The sequence below is a fragment of the Pelophylax lessonae genome (assembly GCF_965119305.1).
Source record: "Pelophylax lessonae genome assembly, chromosome: 6".
NCBI classification, from domain to species: Eukaryota; Metazoa; Chordata; class Amphibia; order Anura; family Ranidae; genus Pelophylax; species Pelophylax lessonae.
In genome coordinates this window covers 50,622,083-50,648,511 of record NC_138773.1, presented here as the reverse complement: position 1 = coordinate 50,648,511, position 26,429 = coordinate 50,622,083, and the positions used below count along the sequence as shown (strand labels likewise).

Sequence of the window (26,429 nt, the reverse complement as noted above, 5' to 3'; positions counted from 1 at the left end):
GCACACGCGATCGCTCTCCGTGGAGACAGAGCGGTGGTCTGTCGTAAACACAGCAGACCGCTGTTCTGTCAGTAATGAACACAGGAATCCATGAGTAAGTCCGTGTGACGAAACATGTCGGGTTGTTTGGCTGTACGGCAATGCTAGACGAATGACACACTACGCTCGTCCGGTGACCCGGAAGTGACGTCGCGGCTGTGTCTGTGTGGGAACGCTGCAGGGCACAGCTGATATATGTTGATGAGACGGCCCTCTACGAGTCCTCCGCTGTCCTGATGGATCTTATGATGTACTGAGGAGCTTGTTATGCTTTGTTTCTTCAAGGAATATTTGAGTGCAATTCTTATTTAGTTAAATAAAGTCCTGTTTTTGTATGGTTTTATACTATGGTCCCTCTACTTTTTTATTATATGGACCCCTATTTCCTTTGCGGTCGTTGAGGATTGCCAACATATACAGCCTGCTGAGAGTTGGCTTGATACGCTTGCGTTTTTTCCAGGCATCTGTTAAGTGTACACACTTTGGGGGGGTCAATACCCTTCCCTTCACGCGGTATGGTGGTCGGCTCATGCATGCAATATCCTCTAAGGACTGTCGCAAAGGATATTTGGATGAACTGTTGTCCAGTTACACCGGTGCACCTGAAGTAATCGCATTTGTGCGCTTTCACTCTCTTGGGACTTTTTAGATGCGCTGCATTTCTGAATTTTTTTTATCATGGGAATTTGGAATTTTTTAAATGAACACAGGGATCCTGTGTTCCTCTTATTTAGGAACACAGGTCTCTGTGTTCATTCAGCAAGCCCACCCCCCCCCCCCACACAGTTAGAAAGCACCCCCTAGGGACACACTTAACCCTTTGATTGCCCCTGTGGTTAAGCCCTTCCCTGCCAGTGTCATTATTACAGTAACAGTGCATATTTTTAGCACTGATTACTGTAGTAACGTCATTGGTCCCCCCCCCCCCCCAAAAGTGTCAGTTAGGGATCCGATCTGTCCGCGCAATGTTGCAGTGTCGCTAAAAATTGCAGATCGCCGCCATTGCTAGTAAAAATAAATAAAAATGACAAATCTTTCCCCTAGTTTATAGATGCGATAACTTTTGCGTAAACCAATCAATATTAAATTATTGGGATTTTTTTAACAAAAATATGTAGCAGAATACGAATTGGACAATTTTTTTATTTATTTTCTTTTACCAGAATTGGCGCTTTTTTTTTTTTTGTTTCTAGCGCAAAAAAATAAAATTGCAAAGGTGATTAAATACCACCAAATGAAAGCTCTATTTGTGGGGGGGAAAAAAGGACATTCATTTTGTTTGGCTACAGCGTCGCACGACCGCTCAGTTTTCCGTTAAAGTAACGCAGTGTCGTATCGCAACAAATGGCCCGGTCAATAAGATCAATTTTGAGTGTCGTTGCAAAGGTTGTGAATACTTATGTAGATGGGATTTTTTTGTTTTTTCAAACAAACGGCTTTCATGTTGTCTTTATGGGGTATTGTTTGTAGAATTTTGAGGAAAATAATTAATTAAGGCTCCGTTCACATGTAGGCGTTTTGGGGAGTTTTTCTGCTCTAGGATCAGCTCTGAAAACGCCCAACAAGACAAATCCTATTCATTTCAATGGCCCCTGTTCACATCTTAGCATTTTGACGCCGTGAGCAAAACGCCCAACGCTCAAAAAAGTACATGAGCTTCTTTTTGGGCAGATTACAGGCGTTTTTTTTCATTGGTCTCTATTCAGTCTAAAAACCCTTGCACAAAAAACGCCTGTAAAAACGCCTCTAAATCGCGGTAAAAATCGCGGTAAAAAAAACGCGAAAATGCTACGCTCCGGTGTGAATGTAGCCTTAATCAATTTTGGAATAAAGCTGTAACCTAACAAAATGTGGAAACAGTGAAGCGCTCTGAATACTTTCCGGATGCACTGTAGAATATTTATTTTTAAAAATCGTGACGTTGCTCCTTAATCTTCCTTATCTCTTCTTTTAGCATGGAATGCAGAAACATTGTTAGCGGAGAGGAAGGGCTGTAACTAGACTACAAATCTAATATTGGGAACATTTGTTTTCTACAACATAAATAGGTTATAAATAGTCTGTATTGTGCTATTGAATTATAAAAATGAAAAAAGTGCACTGCCCCAGAGGGTCAGGTTGGGCCATTGGGGGCACTTTCAGTCCTTTGTCATAAAACCTGAATGTTAGACCTAGAAGAATTGGGAATTCAATTTTTGTAAAACACTCATTTAGGCCCCTTTCACACAGTCCGTCCGTCGGACGGACTGCGTTTATCTCAGCGGGGGATCGAGCCGCCGATCCCGCGCTGAGCAGGAGGACAGCTGTGTCTCCGCGCTGTGTGCGGAGACACAGTTGTCAGTTCCCCATACATCCCTATGGGGGAATCGGATGGGAACGCACCGTCGGGCCGTTCTCATCTCATCCGATCCGATTGCTGGACGGATGGAAAATAGGGTTTCCATCCATCCAGATTTGACGGATCGGATGTTTCCGCTGACATCCGATGCCCCATAGGGATACATCGGGTGACCGTTCAGATCCGCCAAAAAAACGGACAGGCGCATCTGAACGGTCCGCCTGTGTGAAAGGGGCCTTACTGTTTGCTCCAAACGTTTCCAGCCAGATCCACAGCTCACCATATTTTGGAGGTAGGATTTGTTGGACTGGTTAGAAAATGTCTTATTATTATTATTATTATTATTATTATTTTTTTTTTTATTCCTCTGAAATAATTGGTGGTAACCAGGTATGACATGTAGCTGATTTGAGGCATGCTTTTGCTGGTACCACACATGTAGCAACGTAATCATTCAATCTCCATTTTAATTTGATTTTTACATAAAAAAGAATGGAATGGATATTCCACTATTTTGAATCAAACACTGTGAAATCGAGTTGAACAATCGGCTAATAAAAATGGCAGAAAATCTAGTATTTAGATTGGATTGCTTGATGGGTTTCCTATTTTTCTTTCCATTTCAACTAAGATCACTAATATTCTTTCAGTATATTACATCTAGTCTATCCCCTAAAATCATTTTCAATTGAATTAGGTTAGCCCTTCTCAACCAGGGTTCCATGAAACCCTAGGGTTCCTCCAGAGGTTGCCAAGGGTCCCTTGAGTAGGCGCTGACTGACCTCCCATTGGATGGTACCCATATGGTTCTGGGACCAATGTCACTTGCAGGCCTTAGACCAATTATATTTTTTTGTGGTTTGTAAGGGTAGCATGTCAACCACCATTGTAAAGGTTCCATTCCTTCCACTGGCCACAAGTGTAAAGAGCATTCTTCCCAATGACCACCAATGCAAAGGGCATTCCTCACACTGGTCACCAATGAACGGGGAATTGTAAAGGTTCCATTCCTTCCACTGGCCACAAATGTAAAGAGCATTCTTCCCAATGTCCACCAATGCAAGGGGCATTGTAAAGGTTTCATTCCTTCCACTAGCCACAAATGTAAAGAGCATTCTTCCCAATGACCACCAATGCAAAAGGCATTCCTCACACTGGTCACCAATGAATGGGGCATTGTAAAGGTTTCATTCCTTCCACTGGCCACAAATGTAAAGATCATTCTTCCCAATGACCACCAATGCAAAGGGCATTCCTCACACTGGTCACCAATGAATGGGGCATTGTAAAGGTTCCATTCCTTCCACTGGCCACAAATGTAAAGAGCATTCTTCCCAATGACCACCAATGCAAAAGGCATTCCTCACACTGGTCACCAATGAAAGGGGCATTATAAAGGTTTCATTCCTTCCACTGGCCACAAATATAAAGGGCATTCTTCCCAGTGACCACCAACGCAAGGGGCATTCCTCACGCTGGTCACCAATGAAAGGAGCATTCTTCCCACAGATGTAAGGAACATTCCTCTCACCGACCACCAATGTAAGGAGCCTTCTTCTCACTGATAACCAATGTATGGGGCATTCTTCCCACTGATCAGCAATGTAGGGAGCATTCTTCCCACTGGGCACCAATGTAAGGAGCCTTCTGCCAACTGACCACCAATGTAAGTGGCATTCTTCCCACTGACCACCAATGTATGGGGCATTCTTCTCATTGATCACCAAGGTAAGGGCCGTTCCTCCCATTGACCACCAATATATTTGTTTAAACGGGTTGACCAAGTCCTGAAAATTATTTCATGGGTTCCTCTGAGATAAAAAGGTTGATAAATTCTGAGTTGGGTAACAGCTGTTTGTATATTGGTGACTCAAAGTCTTTCCTGACAATTGTTATGTTGGATATAGCACCCTGGGCTGTTTGTCTTGGCCTATTGTTTTGTAACCTTTATCCCACTTGCTCAAATGGTATGTTTAACAAGGGTGGTTTTATTGTATCCTTCAGCCTTTATACTGATAACGCGCTGTGATTTCTGTTTTCCATTACTTTTCTTAGCACCTTTTGTCTTCTGACTCTCTCTTGATTGCGTGTGACGTTTATAACACGCCTTCGCTATTTTAGGTGTTATTAAATGTTATCGAAGTTCCAAGAAATGTTGCATAGATAAACTAAAACTGGCAATACATGGTTCTGCAGGGACTGGCTCAATTTCGAATAGAAGATTTTTCCTATATTCCCTAGCATATCCCCCCCCCCCCCCCTCCTACTTGTATATCCTTGAAGTTTCCTCTTCTGGGACTGTCTAGCTGTCTGTGTTGGGCCAGCTATTCCTCTTCCCCCTCCACCTTCCTACCTAACATTTTATGTAGCTAGAGAAGGGGTGTCAAACTCCATTTCATTGTGAGCCTCAGCGGCATAATGGTTGCCCTCAAAGAGCCGGTTGTATTTGTTAGTAGTGTGTAGTAGGGATCAACCGAGTATCGGCAAAGGCGATATTCACTTTTTTTTTTGCCAATATATAGGTATCGGCCCCGGAATGGCCGATATTACCAATATTTCAAATATTGCTCATGAAGGGTAAAATGATGTCACCTAGCATAATTCCATTTAGAAATGTTATTGAATATGCCACTCACATAATGTACAAAAAATATATAAGCAATTCCACATTAGCAGATCTGCATCTCTCACCCACTTGCCGGAAGTGATACCCGGGTGATACCACGCCGTTCGGCATCCACTCAATACCGCTCCATCCCTTACCCGCTCCATCTCCCACCCACCCGATACCGCTTTGTCTCTCACCCACTGCCGTAAGTGATACCCGGGTGATACCACTCCGTTCGGCATCCACTCAATACCGCTCCATCCCTTACACGCTCCATCTCCCACCCACCCGATACCGCTCCGTCTCTCACCCACTTGCCGTAAGTGATACCCGGGTGATACCACTCCGGCATCTACTCAATACCGCTCAATCTCCCACCCATCCGATACCGCTCTGTCTCTCACCCACTTGCCATAAATGATACCCGGGTGATACCACACCGTTCAGCATCCACTCAATACCGCTCCATCTCCCACCCACCCGATACCGCTCTGTCTCTCACCCACTTGCCGTAAATGATACCCGGGTGATACCACTCCGTTCGGCATCCACTCAATACCGCTCAATCTCCCACCCACCCGATACCGCTCTGTCTCTCACCCACTTGCCGTATCGGATGGGTGGGAGATGGAGTGGGTGAGGGACGGAGTGGTATTGAGTGGATGTCGAACGGAGCGGTATCACCCGGGTATCATTTACGGCAAGTGGGTGAGAGATGCAGATCTGCTAATGTGGAATTGCTTATATCTTTTGTACATTATGTGAGTGGCATATTTAACAACATTTCTAAACAGAATTATGCTATGTAACATCATTTTCCCCTTACATGAGCATCACCACCTAATGGTTGGAGGAGGAGAAGACTAGACTCGGACCCTGACATAGATGTACAAAACATTAGCTGATACCGATACGTTGTGACCAATATATCGGTATCGACCCTGAAAAAACCATATCGGTCTATCCCTAGTGTGTAGTGACCTACAGCGCTGCCCTAATAAAGTGCATTCAAATAATGAGAAAAACATTGGTCTATTCTAATACAAAATAAACATTTAGTAAAGTGCTAAAGATAAAAGTGCTAACGGTGTTAAAAAGTGCTAGTGATAAAAGTGCAGTATCAAATCAAATAGTCCATGAATATGAAAAAATTCCATAAACTTTAGGTGAGTCTCGCTGCAATGTGAATCCAAAATGGTGTGCTCCCCTCCTATGTGCTCCCACTCACCAGCTGTAGGTATAAAACAGGCTTTCATTATAGACGCTCCTTCCTCCTCTCCTTCCACATATTGGGGATTGGTGGTTAGTGGTATCCAAATCAGGCATATGACCGTATAATCACTCCTCACCTTCATTTCACTCTCAAAATGTGAACCAGTGTAGGTATCACCATGAAAAGGATGGGAGAACATTCGTAGTATAAAACTGTTGACTTTTATTAACCACTTCTGGACCGGAAGGATTTGCCCCCTTAATGACCAGGCCATTTTTTGCGATTCGGCATTGCGTTATTTTAACTGGCCATTGCGCAGTCATGCAACACTGTACTGAAATAAAATTGATGTCTTTTTTTCCCCCCCCCCACAAATAGAGCTTTCTTTTGGTGGTATTTGATCACCTGTGCGTATTTTTATTTTTTTTGCGCTATAAACAAAAAAGACCGCCAATTCTGAAAAGAAAAAAAAAATTCACATTCCGTTATATAACATTCCCCCCCAAAAAAATGTTTAAAAATCTAGATTTTTCCATCTTTTTAGGCTAATTTGTATTCTACATATTTTTGGTAAAAAAAAAAAAACAAAAAACGCAATAAACTTATTTTGATTGGTTTGCACAAAAGTTATCACGTCTACAAACTAGGGGAAAGATTTATGTAATTTATTTATATATATATATATATATATATATATATATATATATATATATATATATTTTTTTTTTATCTAGAAATGGCGGCGATCTGCAATTTTTAGCAGGACTGCAAAATTGCTGCTGACAGATCGGACCCCTAACCGACATTTTTGTCCCTTTTTTAAAAATATGCACTGTTACTGTAATAATGACACTGACAGGGGAGGGGGTTAACCTAGGGGTGATCAAAGGGTTAATTGTGAGCCTAGGGGAGTATTTACTAACTGTATGGGGGATGGGCTTGTGAAATGACCACAGAGACCTGTGATCCTATATAGAAGGGAACAACGGTCTGCTGTGTTTACAACCGCAGACCATCCTTCTCGCTCAGCAGGGAGCGATCGCGGGTGCCCGGCGGCAATCGCGGCATCCCCGCTGCCTAGTGGCCTAGTGCCCCCCAGCACCACTCCTGCGGACCGCTGTACCAGTACGTTGATTCGCGCAGCCGAGGCAGCCTGCCGCAGTATATATGCGGCGTGAGAGCGGCAAGTGGTTAAAGAACAAAACGTAATTGCACGTACATAAAAATGATCAATAAAAGCAGGACTAAATCCAAAAGGTGTCTCGGTGTGTTCTCATGTGGCAGATACTAGTCAGTGACCAGCCGCGCTTGACATGTTTCGCTCCTCCCACTGGGCGTCTTCAGAAGCTTCTGTGATACAAAAAAATATAAAAGCCTTAAAAAAGGAGTCGCACCCTCATCTGGGCTGCCTGGTTGTGTTTTTATTGTTCGTTGTTGTGAATCCATCAACACAAACCACATCAATTTGGATTAAGAGGTTTCATGCACACTCGAACTCAACACGCCCGCCATACATGTATGGTTTGAACAGAATTGTAGAAAACGATTGTTTTCTATGGTCCTTGTTCGCACCATACATGTGCGGTAAAAGGCCCTCACTGTTGTGAGCAATCACTTTTGGGTGGTTCCATTTATTTTCACCTGTAGAAAGAGGCCTGTATATCACTTTTGTTTTTCTTTGTTCCCAGATCTTTCATACGTGTCGGAGATCTACTCCCAAGGTCCTCAGCGATTGTCTTTCTACAACTGGTATGGCAGTGTACGGCTGTTCCGATTCCAAGTTCCCTCCGATACGGTCCTACTCAGGTGGACCCTGATGGCCACTCGGGGAAAAGGACATGGGTGTGAGAACGTGGAGATCACGGCGTAAGTCTCTCTGTTTGTAATCCTTTTCAGTGTTTGTTCAGTGGACGCAATAAGCAATTTTGTTCCATCTTCCAGGCATTTCCGATATGGGGCCCCACCAGTGATTAACCCTTTGGGCTACAGCTTTGCGGCCAACACCTCAGTGCCGTTCTCCTATAACCGGACGTTGAGTTTCCAGAATGCCCTGCAAAGTAGCATCTACTTGAATGTTACCAACCCAACCCCTGGGGACTGGTTCATCGCTGCCCATCTGCCCAAGGACTCAGAGAAGATCGAAATTCAGGTCAGTCTGAATGTACAGTGAATAAAGGATGGGCAAAGGGCCAGGACCCTAAATGTTTACATTGTCCTATGTGTCAGAGCCTCCTATAACATAAAAGTTGGAATTGTGGCATCGCCATACTGCAGTTGTGAGAAATGTAATGTTCAAATTTTGATCTGGTTGTTGCTATTTAAGACTAAGAGCTGAGCCGGCTGAGTGGATTAACATAGTGATGATGCGCTGAGGTTGGCAGATCACACGTTTTTTTTTTTTTGCCACAAAGACATCACTTAAATTGGTTGTAAACCCACCTTTTTAACTTTTACCTATAAGTAAGCCTTTAAAGTGGAGTTCCACCCTAAAATGATACTTACCTCCATCTTCTCGCTCCGGGTCACCTAAAAAACAAATGGATAATCGCATTTTTTTTTTTTTTTTACTTACCTCGTATAGAAGAAAATATACTTACCTTACTTCCTTCTTCCTCCCCTCGGCGGCCACGACCCATCGTCACTTCCTGGTTTTGCAATGATTCCTGGGAGCTGAACGTCATCGCTCCCAGGAATCATTGCGCCTGCACCGGCCCCGACGTCAGTTCCGGGGCGCGCGCGTCATTCCCTTCTAAACAGCTTCTGGGCATGCCCAGAAGCTGTGGAGGGATGACGCGCGCGCATCGGAAGTGACGGCGGGGCCGGTGCAGTGCATCGTGGGACCGAAGAAGACGGAAGAGGACACAGAAGAGGATCGCGCTGGCTTCAAGCTGCCCACACCTGAGATGGCTGCGCTGGACAATACTTTTTCAAGGTATGTATTTGTCCTAAAAGGTAAATTCCACCCCGGGACAGATCAGAGGCTAGCCATTGTGGAATGTACTAGCCCTGACTGTCCCGGGGGAATTTTTATTAAAAAAAACTTAAACTGGGTGGAACTCCGCTTTAATAAAGTACTGTAAATATCTCCTACGCTTGCACCGGAGATAGGAGATATTTACATTGCATGCAGCCGATGACGTCATTGGCGCATGCCCATGCCGTTTCTTCAGAGCCCTGTGCCGTGACGGCGGCTCCAGTGCGCATGTGTGGGAGCGACGTCACGCGGCTCCCGGCCAGTAGCATAGCTGGAGTCCACAGACCAGGAAGGAAGACAGCTTAAAATGGACGATGAGGGCTTTGTTTGGAGGTAAGTGTTGCATAATGTGCTAGTATGTGATGCTTTTACTTTTTAGGCGAAAAAAAAAAAACACACTGGGTTTACTTCCTCTTTAAAGTTCAAATGCCGCCAGAAGATCTTATAGTGTGTATGGCCCATAAGTCTATCTCCATCCCGGCCACACTCTCCCAACATGTTTCGCCCCCACACAGGGCTTTTTTAATAGAGGCAGAGACTCCCTGTGGCAGGCGCAATATCTAGCATCATGAGCCGCTATTATAATTAGAGAAACAAGCGGCACCCGATGAAAGGCAAAGGGGGAAAGAAAAGACTGACTCTTAACCCAGCCTGCACCCGGGATGGGACCAGGCACATAGGAGACAAGGCATTTAGCCGGGTCAATGCTGTGGCACTGTGCTGGAATAGAATAGTCACCCAATGCAGTCCCACCGCTTCTGGTATAAATATATTCTCAGGGCAGGTAAACACCACAAAAACGCAGTCCGGATGTGTTCCTGCATGCTTATTTTTGATGTGTTTTGGTTGGATTTTTCCTGCTTGCTCAGCATTGCTGGCTATAGGAACTCTCCACGCTGTCAAATACAATAGCTGAGCGAGGAAGATTCCCCCAGCTACAGCAAGTGTGTGGATGGGGGAATCCAATTTCGTTTTTTTTTTTTCAACTTGCTTGTTAAATAAAAATGACTCATCTATGGGCTTAGCGATACGAACCTTAATGCACAGTCACAGCCCAGTACTTCTAAGCAGGAAGCAGAGCCTGCAAAATGCAATGAGCAAATATTTGCTGCTCCAGGTACTTGGCTGTTTTAAGCTGTCTAAATTCTGATACTTCCTTGTAGGGATGGGGCTGCACTGGTCTGGCCGAAGACCGGGACCCGGAAAAAGCCCATGGTGTAAGTGCCCCTGGGGTGGCAGCCTAGGGATGCCTTAAAGTGGAGTTCCAGCCTCAAAATGAAAATTTGACTTCCGCTTGCTCTAAGTAACCTGAAAAAGAATTGGATAATCACGATTTATTTTTTTGCTTTACTTACCTTGTTTTTGAAGAAAATATACTCACCTTCCTTCCACTTCCTCCCAGTCCGCGCCGTCTCTTCCTGCTTGCATTGACTCCTGGGAGCTGAACGTCATCGCACCCAGGAATCAATGCCCTGCACCGGCCCCGCTCATCACTTCATGTGCAGGCGCGTCATTCCCTGCTAAACAGCTTCCGGGCATGCCCAGAAGCTGTGCAGGAATGACGCGCCTGCACCGGAAGTCACAAGTGGGGCCGGTGCAGGGCATTCTGGGACTCCAACGTCACTGAAGAGGACGCTCTGGCGTCAGCTGCTCACACCTGAGATGGCAGCACTGGACAAGACATTTTTCAAGGTAAGTATTTCTTTTTACAGGTAAGTGAACCCGGGGACAGTTCAGAGGCTATCATTGCTGGAATGCACTAGCCCTGACTGTCCCGGGGGCATTTTTATCGAATAAAACTTTTTGAGGCCGACCTTTGCTTTAATTCTCACAGGTGGGGAAGCTCATCTTGAGTTTTTTGGCACTTTGGTCACTGCACCTACACACTTTTTTCGCTCCTTCTTCTAGGGCCAGGCCTTTTGGCTGGGACCAGAGGAATTTTTTACCCCTGGCTGAAGGGCCTGTCAAGGTATTGACACTATGCAGCCAAATCCTCCAGGGCTAAAGTGGTTAAATTTCTGATTTATAAACGTGGGCAAAAGGAAACCAGAGTCCAGAGTAATCTGTCCGAATTTTGCATTAAATGAGAGACATCACAAGGACAGATCTCCTAGGTAAACCTAGGGCTTGTATACACAGGCATTTGTTTGCTTTTTTTTTTTCCCCGTTGAAGACAAAGTTAATGCAAAAGCTGCTGAGAAGGAAATCCGATGCATATCAAATCCTGCCTGGAGATCAAAAGGGAGAAAATAAGAAGTTCATTGTTAAGATTTACTTCGGCTAGCCAAATACGACTCTAATTTCCACTAATCCCTCCTAAATTGCACAAATCTTCCCCTCGTCGGCACCACCCGGCTCAACAGACTTTGATTGAAAAATCCAAGTTGCTGGGTGAAAAAAAAAAAGTGTTGGCGGCTGTCAGAATGAAATAGCTGGCACTGCAGATTCCTCCATCCACGCTGTGTAGTGTGCATAGAGAAATCTATTGATTTTGATTAAAAATTGAAGCACGGAAGAACTAGGCTTAAACTTTAAAGTTAAAGGGGATGAAAATCAATTTTCCTTTTCTTTATTTTTTAACCACTTTAGCCCCGGAGGATTTGGCTGCTCAATGACCAGGCCCCATTTTGCGATTCGGCAATGCGTAACTTTAACGGACAATTGCGCGGTCGTGCGAAGCTGTACCTAAACAAAATTGACGTCCTTTTTTTCCCACAACAGAGCTTTCTTTTGGTGGTATTTGATCACCTGTGCGGTTTTTTCTTTTTTTGCGCTATAAACAAAAAAAGAGCAACAATTTTGAAGAAATAGAATATTTTTCACATTTTTTTTTTTATATGAAATTCTCAAAAAAAATGTAAAAATCAAAATTGTTTAACATTTTAGGCCAATTTGTTTTCTGCTACATTTTTGGTAAAAAAAAAATCACAATAAGCGTATTTTGATTGGTTTGCACAAAAGTTATTGTGTTTACTAACTACGGGAAAGATTTAATTTATGTCATTTTTATTTATTTATTTTTAACTAGTAATGGCGGCGATCTGCGGTTTTTTTTTTTTTTTTGTTTTTTTTTTTTGCGGGACTGCTACATTGCGGCGGACAGATAAGACCCCTAACTGACATTTTTGAGTTATGAGTAAATGATCCTCTGTATCGTGGAACGCGTCAACCTGGCATGTCCTTTTGATGCACTGTCTAAGTCAATTTGTTCATGAGGAATAAAGGATATCATTGATTTCATTTTCATCTTCAAGTGCGGTCTCACTTTTTTGGTTTCAACAATTTTGGATGGCGATTTGACCTGCACCAGGATAAACAGCCTCACCTGAGCGGCTCCTCTCTTCATTTCTACTTGTCTAAGTATTAGGGGGTGCTGGGGAGGCTGCTACACCCAGAAGGTTTTTTTATCTTAATGCATAGAATGCCTTAGGCCCCTTTCACACTGTAGAGTCCGTCGGCAGACTCAGTTTTTCTCAGCAGGTGATCGATCCGCCGATCACCCGCCGAGCAAGCGTATGGCAGCTCTGTCTCAGCGCCACGTGCGGAGACAGAGCTATCAGGTCCCCGCTGTTCTCTATGGGGGAATCGGATGAGAATGGACGCCTGTCCGTTCTCATCCGATTCCATCCGATCCGCTGGATGGATGGAAAATAGGGTTTCCATCCGTCCAGATTTGACGGATCGAATGTCAGCGGACATGTCTCCACTGACATCCGATGCCCCATAGAGATGCATGGGGCATCCTATCAGATCCACCAAAAAAACGGACAGGCGGATCTGAATGGTCTGCCTGTGTGAAAGGGGCCTTAAGATAAAAAACGTTCTAACTTTACAACTCCTTTAACTGTTAATCAGCAAGTAGTCACTGCCTAAGGTATGCATCTTGCTGACGCATTTCAAGGGCAAGCCCTCTTCCTCAGGGCTACCTGGCCAACACGCCTGTTATCTGTAAATAGCAATCCTCTTGATTGACAATCATCTGAGGATAACAACCCCACCCATAATATTATTAATTAAAGCCTGTGCACAAATATCTATTCCTGACTTCTTTAAGGCCCCGTTCACATAGGGGCGATCCGACTTGGGGGGGCGACCTCCGAGGTCGCGGTGCGAGCAGCGCGCCGCGACCTCGGAGTGGCCGCCACGGACTTCATAACATTGAAGTCTATGGCGGTCGCCTCCGGGTCGCCCCAGAGAAGCTCCGGACCCTTTTTCTAAGTCGGAGCGACTTGTGTCGCTCCTATTAGAACGGGTCCGCAGCTTCCCTATGGAAGCGACCTGTGAGGCGACCAGGTCGCCTCACAGGTCGCCTTAGTGTGAACGGGGACTTACAAACAGAAATTACATAAAAATGCAATACAAAATATATACTTTTATGTATATAATGTTTTGTACTGCCTTTTCTTAGCCTATCCAAGTCAGTTCTTTACTTTTATTGAGTGCCAGCAACATACCCCTACACGAACCTGCGGGGCCTACATCAAACCTGCACACGGGTACCTCATCAATGCCTGGGACCAGGTGGAGACTGCGGTTATGTGAAAAATCTAACATTAAGGTAGTTCCCTGACTTGGAGATGAGCCTTCATTGTGTGCAGTAATCAAATACAGAGTTCCTTTGAAAAGCTTTGTCCCATGTCACCACACACTGTAACCTAATGTATGTTGCATGAGGAGGGACGTGCCGAGCTTGCGCCCACCCAACCAGTCCAGCGTACCTCTGTTACCTTGCTCCCAGTAACAGAATAGGGTCCCACCTTGCACCTAGCGCGGACCTCATGTGTGAACTTTAACTACTTCACTTCTCGTACCTCCTGACCAGGCCATATATCCCCATAAGGCAAGTTCGAATCCAGTTGCTTTTGGATACCGACCGCTAGAGACAGAGACAAACACTCTCGCTACCACAGGACCTTTCACCCTACCAGGTACCATGCCTAACGACTGGTTGCTTGTAGCTTGGTCGTTCATTTGGTTACCCATAGCAACTATACTCCTCTTCCTTGTCTTGCCGAGTTAACCCTTCTTTAGCAAGATTCTTTAGATTCCCCCAAACCTAACATGCACTCCTTTTGAATAGGCATAGAGCAGTTAATATAACTTTACTGAAAAAGTATGGCATAATTAAATGTTATTAAAAATGTTATTAAAAATGACCTTTCCTTTTATATCTGCAGCCGCTGTAATTTTCTGAAAATGCAATATAGCTACCTGGAGGTGTTCTGTACACAGAATGTATACTGACCACACCCCCACACACATTTCCTGCTTGTGTGATTGGCTCACCAATTTCCCCAGAAGTCTGCCTAAGATATCTGCCTAAGTCAGATTTCAGGCATCCGCTGCAACAAAAATAAAATTTTTGGTGGGATACTCCCAATAGGAACACTTCTAAAGGGATGCAGACCCAGCAGATTTCCTCATTAGTGCTATGCAGCTGCACAGCTGATTGATAATTATGAAACAACTCCAACACTATGAATTATGAAACAACTCCCATTAGACCCACTGAGAACAGGGGCACAGAGGAACAAACAGGGTTTTCCTCGGAATAACAAAAGGTAGGGATCTGCAACAAAGGTTGTTAAAATCCTTGCAATGTACAGAGATCACCCAGAGGGGAATGTTGTGTTTTTTTTTTTCTCTTAACAATATCTTAACAATAATGGAGTTATGCTTTAAGGTAACAAACCTTCCAGTATCTCCACCCCTAGCCCCCTCTAAATACTTACCTGGCTCCTCTTTCGATTCACCGCTGTGCCCGAGAGCAGCAATGCCGCTCTTTGTCCTCACAGGACACAAAGGCAGCAGCAGGAATCATTGGCTCCTGCGGCTGTCAATCAAATCCTGTAAGCAGGGAGTGGGTCCAAGCCAGGCTCCGTGTGTCTATTGACACACAAAGCCCAGCTGGTGAGTGAGCGCACACAAGTGTCCCCTGGTTATGGGGGCATACATAGAAGATTAGGAGCCGAGAACGCCATCGGGGGACTACAGAAGAGGAGGTTTGGGGCTGCTCAGTGGAATGTCATTGCATTGCTATAACCCCCCCCCCCCCCCCCCCCCAATTGCAGCTGAGTATAACATGTTTATAATCTTTATTAAAGAATGTTGCCTTTACTAACACAGTAAGCAGCGTGTGCAATAGGGTGGGGGGGGGGGGGGTAGGATTATACAGGTTATTGCTCAGGGCTAATAATTAGTAGATCCTAAACCAACTGTAAAACCGAATACAAAGGTCAGTTTGGTTTTTCATTAGTAGCAGCACCACAGTGTTAATATAAAAATGGGCCCGTCATTGCCCCCTGGGACCCTACCCAGTTTATATATTGCCTTTCTCCTTGTCCGTTCCCCTTCAATTGCATGTTCCAAGTCTCTCTGCACAGGACTAAGGGCTCTCTGCCTTCCCTACATAACAGCATGCTAATTAATTGGCTGCGTTGTGGGTGGAAGGGAAGGGAGTCACATGACCCCCATACCATTCACATAATATAACTGGGTAGTAATATTTATAGGTAAAGTTGATCCAGGGAATATCCGTTTGCCTCTCGGGGATCAGGAAGGAATTATTTCCCCTGCTGGAGCAAATTGGATCATGCTTTGCTGGGGTTTTTCGCCTTCCTCTGGATCAACTGTGTGTATAAGATTAGGTATATGGGATTGTATGATTTATTTATTTTTTTTCCTCTTGGTTGAACTAGATGGTCTTTTTTCAACCTGACTAACTATGTAACTGAGAAGTTCTGGGTCTTTGCTCGTGAACACAAACAGATGGGTGTGAAAAGAAGTTGAGATGCTGGGGAGTTAAGCATGAAAGTAAACCTGTTGCTTTGTCCTTTGTGTCACTTGTAGTGTATGTAAAAGAGCATACAAGAGGGCGCACACGCCGAGTGCATTACCGAAGATTTATTGTATTAAAAGACAAGACAAAAAAGCCAAATGGATACCCACAAAAATAAACACACCGTAATGCTGTGCTGACAAGGTGATGCGTTTCGAGGATGCACCCCTTCTTCATGAGCTCTAAAGAAGGGCGTGCATCCCCTAAAACACATCAGCTTGCCAGCGCAGTGTTTTGGTGTGGTTGGCTATGCTATTCCTGCACTGGATTGAGATTTAGTGTCTTACGACACCTGTATACATTTATTTTTGTCAGTATCCATTTGGCTGTATGTCTTGTCTTTTATACAATAAACCTTCGGTAATGGACTAGACTTGTGCACCCTCCTGTGTGCTCTTTTGGAGCCGATTCACACATATGCAATGTCAGACATCGCATGTGATTCGCAGCGCACTGCTCTGCAAATCATGTGATGTCTGTGGGATGTAAATTCAGCCATGCAGATTATATGGGTGAATTTGCATCGCATTCGGACACATCTTGCACAGGACCCTTTTTTTGGGTCCGCACCAAAGTCTGGTTGCATGGGTGTTCACACCTATGTTGTCCGATTCATGTCCCAACTGACAGTTCGCACTGCGATATGCAAACTGATCTGGGGGTGTCGTTAACTTTGTATTGACACCCCCAGCAATTCACTTATGGCAGTCTGAACTCTCTGTGAGTTGAATGCGATGCGGGAACCTGCAGTGGTTTCGCAGGGTTCCCCCATCGCATACGTGTGAACCGGGACTTACAGTTGTCTACTAGATTTCCCGATCTGAGAAGGGCTGGGTCGGGGAAGCATACCTGAAGGATGTTATTCTATTGCTTTTGATGATCCACTGCACAAGTCAACTCTGAGGCAGAACTCTATACGCTGGATGTGTGTTATGTGTTTTGTTCAATTCACTTATACTGTATGTAAGCAATTGCAATTAACTTATCTTATTTGCTCCTTTGTTAATATGTTAAATATACCATTGAAAGTGTTTTGTTATAACTGTTCAAGAAGTTAAAAAAAAAAATACCTGCGGATCCTGCCAGTAAATCCAGCGCTGTCTTGTGCACGTGTCTTTTCTCAAACATGGTATCAGCACAGTCATGTTCACGGTCATGTTTAAGGCATGTGGCAGATCTCGACCATATGGTTGCCATCTTTTCCGAGCCTGGACAGGCTCTGTGACTTTAGCCGACAGCGGGCTTCATCCCGCGGTCTGTTGAAAACAGGACACAGGAGTGCAGAACGAACTGCACTCCTGTGATCCACAGAAGTACAGCCAAACAAGCTTTGGCTGTACTTCTCCTTTAATGCTGACTGTCAGGGGAAGATATTAGTTTAATGTCAGCCAGGTTGATGCCAAGTTCTCTCTGTTTGGAGATAGTGGCCAACAGTGGATTCCAAAAGTAATGGGTTCTTTTTGGTAGATGTGAAGAATAGAGAAAGTTCTTATTTAAAAGGTCAGTCCACCCAGAACTTATATTTCAGAGTTTGGTAAATGCTGGACAGCCAAACAACCCAATCATTTCTTTTATCCTTTGAGGACACATCGGAGAGATCTCTGCCAAGCCTAGATCTTTATGAACTACTTCCAGTCTGATAAAGAGCCGGACATGGCTTGAAAATGAACAGGAGCTGCCATGTTTTGTACTACTACCTTAATAAAATAAATTTTAAAAAGTAAAATTTTTTTTTATTGACCTGGTTGTGGATGTGGAATACTTTTTAAATGTTTGAGGACCCTCTAATTTGCCAAAAGAGGTTTAATCTTTGTACCAGGCACTGACTGAGGTGTGCTCTTGAGAGTTACAAGTATTATGTTTTGTTTCCTTGCAGGGCCTCACAAAATCCTGCACCTACATCTTCCAAGCCGAATTGTTCGTCCTCCGGGAAGTCGACGTGCCAATTTTAAATGCTGATACCCCCACGCAGCAAGTCCTGGACCCTACAAGAACCTCATCTAGCTTCAAGTAATTCAATTTTTACTATTTTTAAAAGCTGCGTGGCCACACAATGACTGTCCCCTCCATGTGTGGTAGTACAATTATTCTCTCCCTTTGTGTGGCCGTACAATGACATTCCCCCTCCATCTGTGGCCGTACAATGACTCTCTTCCTCAATGTGTGGTCGTACAATCACCCTCTCCCTCCATGTATAGTCATACAATCACCCTCTCCCTCCATGTATAGTCATACAATGACCCTCTCCCTCCGTGGCCATACAATGACCCTCTCCCTCCGTGGCCATACAATGACCCTCTCCCTCCGAGGCCATACAATGACTCTCTCCCTCCATGTGTGGCCGTACAATTACTCTCTCCCTCCATGTGTGGCCATACAATGATTCTCTCCCTCTATCTGTGGCCACACAGTGACTCTCTTCCTCCATGTGTCCATACAATGACTCTCTCCCTCCGTGTGTGGTCCTACAATGACTTTTTCCCTCCCTGTGTGGCCGTACAATGACATTTTCCCTCTGTGTGTGGCCGTATAATGACTCTCTCCCTCCGTGAGTGGTCGTACAATGACTCTCTCCCTCCGTGAGTGGCCGTACAATGACTCTCCCCCTCCGTGTGTGGCCGTATAATGACTCTCTCCCTCCGTGTGTGGCCGTACAATGACTCTCTCCCTCCGTGTGTGGCCGTACAATGACTCTCTCCCTCCGTGTGTGGCCGTATAATGACTCTCTCCCTCCGTGTGTGGCCGTACAATGACTCTCTCCCTCCGTGTGTGGCCGTACAATGACTCTCTCCCTCCGTGTGTGGCCGTGCAATGACTCTCTCCCTCCGTGTGTGGCCGTGCAATGACTCTCTCCCTCCGTGTGTGGCCGTGCAATGACTCTCTCCCTCCGTGTGTGGCCGTGCAATGACTCTCTCCCTCTGTGTGTGGCCGTACAATGACTCTCTCCCTCCGTGTGTGGCCGTACAATGACTCTCTCCCTCCGTGTGTGGCCGTACAATGACTCTCTCCCTCCGTGTGTGGCCGTGCAATGACTCTCTCCCTCCGTGTGTGGCCGTGCAATGACTCTCTCCCTCTGTGTGTGGCCGTGCAATGACTCTCTCCCTCTGTGTGTGGCCATACAATGACCTTTCCCCTCTGTGTGTGGCTGTACAATGACATTTTCCCTCTGTGTGTGGCGTACAATGACTCTCTCCCTCCCTATGTAGTCATACAAAGACATTTTCCCTCCATGTGTGGTCGTACAAGGACTCTCTCCCTCTATCCGTGGCCATACAATGACTCTCTCCCTCCATGTGTGGCCATGAAATGACTCTCTCCCTTCATGTGTGCAGTGACATCATCACTGTACAATGGGGTTGATTTACTAAAACTGGAGAGTGCAAAATCTGATGCAGCTCTGCATAGAAACCAACCAGCTTCCAGGTTTTTTTTGTCAAAGCTTTAATTGAACTAGATGGAAGTTAAAAGCTGATTTGGCTACCATGCACAGCTGCACCAGGTTTTTTTCACTTTTTATTTCTAGTAAATCATCCCCAATGACTCTTCCCCCTTCATGTGTGCCTGTATAGTGACAACTCACCCCCCCCCCCCCCGGAATGCGTGACCTTAAAATGACTCTCCCCCTACATGTATGACTGTAGAATAACTCTCTACATGTATGACTGTAGAATGACTCTCCCCCTACATGTATGACTTTAGAATGACTCTCTCCCTACATGTATGACTGTAGAATGACTCTCTCCCTACATGTATGACTGTATAATGACTCTCCCCCTACATGTATGACTGTAGAATGACTCTCCCCCTACATATATGACTGTATAATGACTCTATACAGTGACTCTTTCCCTCTATGTGTGGATATGTACAATGACTTGCTTACTACTCCATGTGTGGCCAAAACATGGCTCTCTCCCTCTGTATGTGACCATACAATGGCTCCCTCTCCATGTGTGACTGTACAATGACTTCCTCGCCCCCCCCCCCCCATGTGTGGCCACGCAATGGCTCTCTCCCACTGCATGTGGTCATACAATGAGTCCCCCTCCATATCAGGCTGTACATTGATTTAATTCCATGGTGGCTATTGTGGAATCCAAATCAAGACCTATCACTGCTGCTCTCTTTCCATGTGCAGGGTAACTGGTTTGGTTTCCGCCCCCTCCTGTCGTTTTCTGCGGGCAGCTTGGAGTGGGTGGAGCCTGCTGGATCCCTCCCACAGCTCTACTCTCTGTACAGCACAGTTACAAACAATACAAACCAATATCTAGGTTTGCAAAGCCATTTGATGTACACAAAGTGGATATAGCTAGTGAGGAATGTATTTAATTTGAAGTGTTTGTGCCCGGAGTTCAGCTTTAATCAACTTTCCTCTGCATACACCACCATAGAGATCAATACTTCTATTAGAGAGATGTAAATAAATATTGACAGCTGGAGCGTGGCTCAGTTTGCAGACAGATCACGTCTCGTTAGACCAGCAGTGTCTGATGACCTTCTGAGCCGTGGGGCACCACAATGAAGGCTCATATGTTTATGGCATACAATGTAGAATAATACATAGGGTTGGGAAACAAGACAACATTACGGCGGTAAAGGGAAGGCATTGGTATTTTTAGAGTGGTTATAGTTGAAATGGTTGCTGTCTTTACATTAAAGCCAGGAATGTGGCTTGGAACAGCGCCTGACAAGAGGGTGAGGGGGCACTATGTGCACCACATTACTATTCTCTTTGGCCTGCCCAAAGGTTTCCCAGGTCTCTTACAATCCGATATCGCAGTGTTTCTCAACATTTTTTCAGCCAAGGCACCCTTTAAAAATTATGGACAGTCTCGAGGCACCCCATTCTAAAATGTAAAAGCTATTCTAATGGTTTTACATAATGCAGCAACATCCACAAGTCCAAGTAGGACACCCAACGTCCGAGGTGATTTATTCTTTCAAAGCAAATCTACTATTGCAAACTGGTACTGACTAGTAGTCCAATATTTCTATTCTCCCTCCGTATTTCCTCCATCACTCAGCTAGTGAGAACCCAACACTGATGGAGATTGGCAGAGGAAAGGTCAAACAAGAATGCTCAGCAGGCGACTGACATTCTCCCTATCAACTGTTGATGCCATTGATCGCTAGGACGCCTGCAGCTAGAAGGTCATAATGGTGCACAATGAAATTCTGTGACTTTGGGTAACTAAAGGGCAGCCTTCATCCACACGCCAGCTTGTATACAACTTTTTGGGAAAGCTGAACAGCACAGCTGAAGAAACCTCAAGGCACCCCAGGGTGCCTGGGCACCCTGGTTGAAAAAGCCTGCTACAGTGTATACAAAAAAAAAAGTGTTCGGGTTTGGCTTAAAGAAAAAGTGGCAACCCTTCTAATTATAGGCTTACAGGTAGGTACAAGTAAAAACGAAGACTTTACTTCTACTTTAAAGTGAAACATCACTCTCCCAAGCAACATTAAAAAGGAAGTAAACCCTCCACTGCAACTTGTACCTATAGGTAAGCCTATGATAAGGCTTACCTATAGGTACTGTAAATATCTCCTAAACATGCACTGTTTAGGAGATATTTACTTTACATGCAGCCATTGTCATTACTAGTGCATGCGCTCTGAAGGAACGGCCGCTCGTGCCGTTCCTTCAGAACCCCGTGCCGTGACAGTCGGCTCCCGCGCGCATGAGCGAGAGTGACGTCATCGCGGCTCCAGGCAATCAGATGGCCGGATGCCGCAAACCGGGAAGAAGAGCAACTGAACATATCATATGTAATCCTATGTAGAAGGATCACATGGGCTCTATGATAATTCCAAGGAGAAGAACGGTCAGCTGTGTTTACAACAGCTGACCATCGTTCTCTCTCAGGGGGGGGAACGATCGCAGGTGTCAGGCGGCAATCAGAGCCGCCTGACACACGCATCAGCTTCCCCGTTGACGAGCTGGGGCGGGAGCGCGCCGTCGGCGGCGCGTGCTCGCCCCCTAGCCTCCTGAGAGCGAGTGACATATACCTACGTCACTTTGCCCAGGAGTGGCTGCCTGCTGCGGTGGGCGGTCGTAAAGTGGATAAATACTCTTTCCATTTACATTGCATACCTTATATTATATACCCAGTGACATCACAACTAGATGTCTGTGCTTCTCTATGAAAATCAGCCAGATCATGGTGGGTGGGAGCGGCCAGTAGGGTGCTGTCCATAGCTTCCTGGAGACATCACAGCACCCAGCCTTAGCACTTCTTTCTAGAGCCCTATGACGAGCAGTCCAAATATCCGAATGGCTTGATGGGCATATATCCATCTGGAGGAATGGGCATGGCATTCCTAGGCAGGCTGTATTTGCATGCAGGTCACCCCTGGCAATGCTGACATGTGATGCTGAGCCTCCATGATCGATAGAACTGAAATGCAATAAATAAAAAGGGAGGGCCAGGATCATTCATCCTTGGGAGGAAAGCGCTAGTCGATGATGAACGCCTTCCAGCCAGGAAAAGAGGTGAGCTCTCTCTGACTTGGTGCATCTTCTAATGCACATTGAGAGAAGCTCACAGTGTGCAGTGAAATCAGAGTAAGCATTTTCAGTCCAGGAGAGGAGCCGGTACAACTGTGTAATACTGAAGGGAAGGCTGGAGGTCAGCTTGGTGAGAAGTAGGTCAGTAAACTCCTCATTGATCGCGGTATTTGACTTGTCTGTTCACAGGCTTTATGTCCCGGAATACACCCGAGAGCTGCAGCTACAGCTGCTTCAATGCACCCCCAATGTGAGTCAGAGCGGGTGCCCGCTGAAGGTCACTATCGGGTCAGTCACCCAGCCCGATGCCTCCCCCCAGCAAATGAACTGCAGCAGCAGCTCGGAGTGCAGCCTACTGCTTCTATCCCCTCCCTGGGAGAAGTGGCTGAATGTCATGGTGGAGTTGCCCCAGGGGCTGAAAGCCAACGTGTCCTTCCAGCTTCTTTACAACATTTCAGGTAAGCAAAAAAAAATAAATCCGGTAAAGGAATTATATATTTGTTTATCCAGTTCAACTTTAGAGAAATGTTGTTTTTTTTTTTTTTTTCAGTTTTTTGCATGCATGTAAAAAAAAATCGTAATTTTTGGCTATAAAATTACTCAACCTCCCCCCCCCCCCCCCCCAGAAAGGTTCTATATTTTCTGAAAGCAGAGGCCATGAAAAATAAAAAATGCAAATTTTTAGGTCACATATTTGTGCAACTGTTAAATGCTAATTTTCAAGAACAATATAATAAAATTAATTTTAGTGAGGATAGAGGAGATGGTTAGAGACTGCGGACAGGATACAGGAGATGGTCAGAGACTGCGGACAGGATACAGGAGATGGTCAGAGACTGCGGACAGGATACAGGAGATGGTCAGAGACTGCGGACAGGATACAGGAGATGGTCAGAGACTGCGGACAGGATACAGGAGATGGTCAGAGACTGCGGACATGATACAGGAGATGGTCAGAAACTGCCGACGAGATGCAGGAGTCGGTCTGGGACTGCGAACAGGATAGAGGAGATGGGTAGAGACTGCAGACAGGATACAAGAGTCGGTCAGAGACTGCAGACAGGATACAAGAGTCGGTCAGAGACTGCAGACAGGATACAGACGACGGTCAGAGACTGCGGACATGATACAGGAGACGGTCAGAAACTGCCGACAGGATGCAGGAGACGGTCAGAGACTGCCGACAGGATACAGGAGTCGGTCAGAGACTGCCAACAGGATGCAGGAGTCGGTCAGAGATTGCCGACAGGATGCAGGAGTCGGTCAGAGATTGCCGACAGGATGCAGGAGTCGGTCAGAGATTGCCGACAGGATGCAGGAGTCGGTCAGAGATTGCCGACAGGATGCAGGAGTCGGTCAGAGATTGCCGACAGGATGCAAGAGTCGGTCAGAGACTGCCGACATGATACAGGAGATGGTTAGGGACTGTGGACATGATACAGGAGATGGTCAGAGACTGCCGACAGGATGCAGGAGTCGGTTCTATAGTATTCCCCTTCCCTCCTCCTCCAGCAGATGCATATAATGTTTTATAGGGATTTGGGGGGGGGGGGGTCAGAGGAGCTGGGCCAGCACAGACAGTAATTGGACACTCCCAGAAGAGGAAGGTTGTGCTAGGAGTGATCACATTTTCTAGCAAGCTCAAAAGCACAGTGGAAGTTCATATAAATAATTTAGAGATAGGAAATACAAGTAAGCCGTTCAAATATTAGATTTTCTGTGCAATTTTTTAGGTTGGTGACAGGGGGTCTCTGAGGGTGAACAGTGGCGGCGTTCTCCTTTTAGTTCCCTTGTGATGTTTCTGGAATAGTATTTTCCAGTGCCTGTTTGTTTCGTCTTTGCTGCCTTGTGTTTTTTATACGGTAATAAAATACCGGTGACCCCGCGGGTTTGCATCAGCCGCACATTCATAATCTTAGTTTATGGGAGCGGTCTGTGATCCCTGACGATCAATCTGCTCTGCTGTGACCGCCAAGCGTTAATCACAGCGACGGCTCGTTCTGGAGCACTTAACTTCCCGGCAGGATAGAAAACCGCAGAGAAGCTCTCAGCATCGTAAAGCGATAAACACTGAGGCCAGCAGGCCATTGACGGTTTGTGTGCTGAAGACGATATATGGCGCTCCAATGTTTCCCTAAATACAGCTGCAAGAAAAAGTATGTGAACCCTTTGGAATGATAGGGATTTCTGCACAAATTGGTCATAAAATGTGATCTGATCATCATCTAAGTCACAACAATAGACAATCACAGTCTGCTTAAACTAATAACACACAAAGAATGAAATGTTGTCATGTTTTTATTGAACACACACCATGTAAACATTCACAGTGCAGGTGGAAAAAGTATGTGAACCCTTAGACCAGGGTGTCAAACCCAATTTCATTGCGGGCCACATCAGCATTATGGTTGCCATCAAAGGGCCGGTTGTATCTGTAAGACTAGATGTCCAGAGCATCCCACTCCCCCTTACATGAGATGTCAAGAGCACCCCACTATCAGAAGTGAAAAGTCCCCCACCCTCCCTTACATCACAGAGCCCTCTCTTTACCTTGTGCTGCTTCCTGGAAGAAGCTGTGGATGGAGCTGGGAAGCAGAAAGTGCAGGGTCTGGAGGATGGCCAGAAGGGGGCTGGAGTTTTCTGAATGCTGAGACCAGGGGAGGCAGAGAGGAGGGGGTGCTGCAGCTAAACAGAGAGGTACAGAATCTGTATGAGGAGTTCTGTCCTCCTCTCTGCCACCGACTGCTAAACCAAGGTAGGGACAGAAATGAGGGAGTAGCTGTAGGAGAGGTGCGAGGGCCACATGAAATGGCCTGGAGGGCCGCAGTCGGCCCGCAGGCCTTGTGTTGGACACGCGTGCCCTAGACTAATGACATCTCCAAGAGCTAATTGGAGTGAGATGTCAGCCAACTGGAGTCCAATCAATGAGATGAGATTGGAGGTGTTGGTTACAGCTGCCCTGCCCTTTAAAAAACACACACCAGTTCTGGGTTTGCTTTTCACAAGAAGCATTGCCTGTTGTGAATGATGCCTCGCACAAAAGAGCTCTCAGAAGACCTACGATTAAGAATTGTTAACGTGCATAAAGCTGGAAAGGGTTATAAAAGTATCTCCAAATGCCTTGCTGTTCCATCAGTCCACGGTAAGACAAATTGTCTATAAATGGAGAAAGTTCAGCACTGCTGCTACTCTCCCTAGGAGTGGTCGTCCTGTAAAGATGACTGCAAGAGCACAGCGCAGACTGTGTGACAACGCAAAAGGGTGACAACGCATGACCGAAATTTGGAGATGGGGGTCAGAGCGTAGTCACCCTATAACAGTCAGTGCCTGAACAAGGATTTTCATAGCAGGATTACCAGGTATAATGTTAATAAAATATGAAAATGTAAAGTGTAATGCATGCATAAAATGCCTTAAGTTTTTTTTTTTAGCTCAGTTTGGCCGGACGGCCAGCTCTAGGAAGGGTTCTGGTCATCCCAAACGTCTTCCATTTGAGGATTATGGAGGCCACTGTGCTCTTAGGAACCTTAAGTGCAGCAGAAATCTTTTTGTAACCTTGGCCAGATCTGTGCCTTGCCACAATTCTGTCTCTGAGCTCTTCAGGCAGTTCCTTTTGACCTCATGATTCTCATTTGCTCTGACATGCATTGTGATCTGGAAGGTCTTATATAGACAGGTGTGTGGCTTTCCTAATCAAGTCCAATCAGTATAATCAAACACAGCTGGACTCAAATGAAGGTGTAGAACCATCTCAAGGATGATCAGAAGAAATGGAAAGCTTCTGAGTTAAATATATGAGTGTCACAGCAAAGGGTCTGAATACTTAGGACCATGTGATATTTCAGTTTTTCTTTTTTAATAAATCTGCAACAATGTCATGAGGAAGAAGAATGAACTTAAATGATTTTAGCAAA

General features: G+C 45.5%; 1 protein-coding gene across 1 annotated transcript in view; it reads left to right on the top strand.

Moving 5' to 3' along the window:
* PGAP6 (post-GPI attachment to proteins 6) overlaps positions 1-26,429 on the top strand; it is a 104,682-nt gene that overhangs the window by 43,121 nt on the left and 35,132 nt on the right. Inside the window, exons 2-5 of the mRNA XM_082260007.1 lie at positions 7,887-8,064; positions 8,140-8,347; positions 17,887-18,020; positions 22,705-22,973. Coding sequence (XP_082116133.1) covers positions 7,887-8,064; positions 8,140-8,347; positions 17,887-18,020; positions 22,705-22,973 — 789 coding nt within the window. The remainder of the gene's footprint in view (positions 1-7,886; positions 8,065-8,139; positions 8,348-17,886; positions 18,021-22,704; positions 22,974-26,429) is intronic.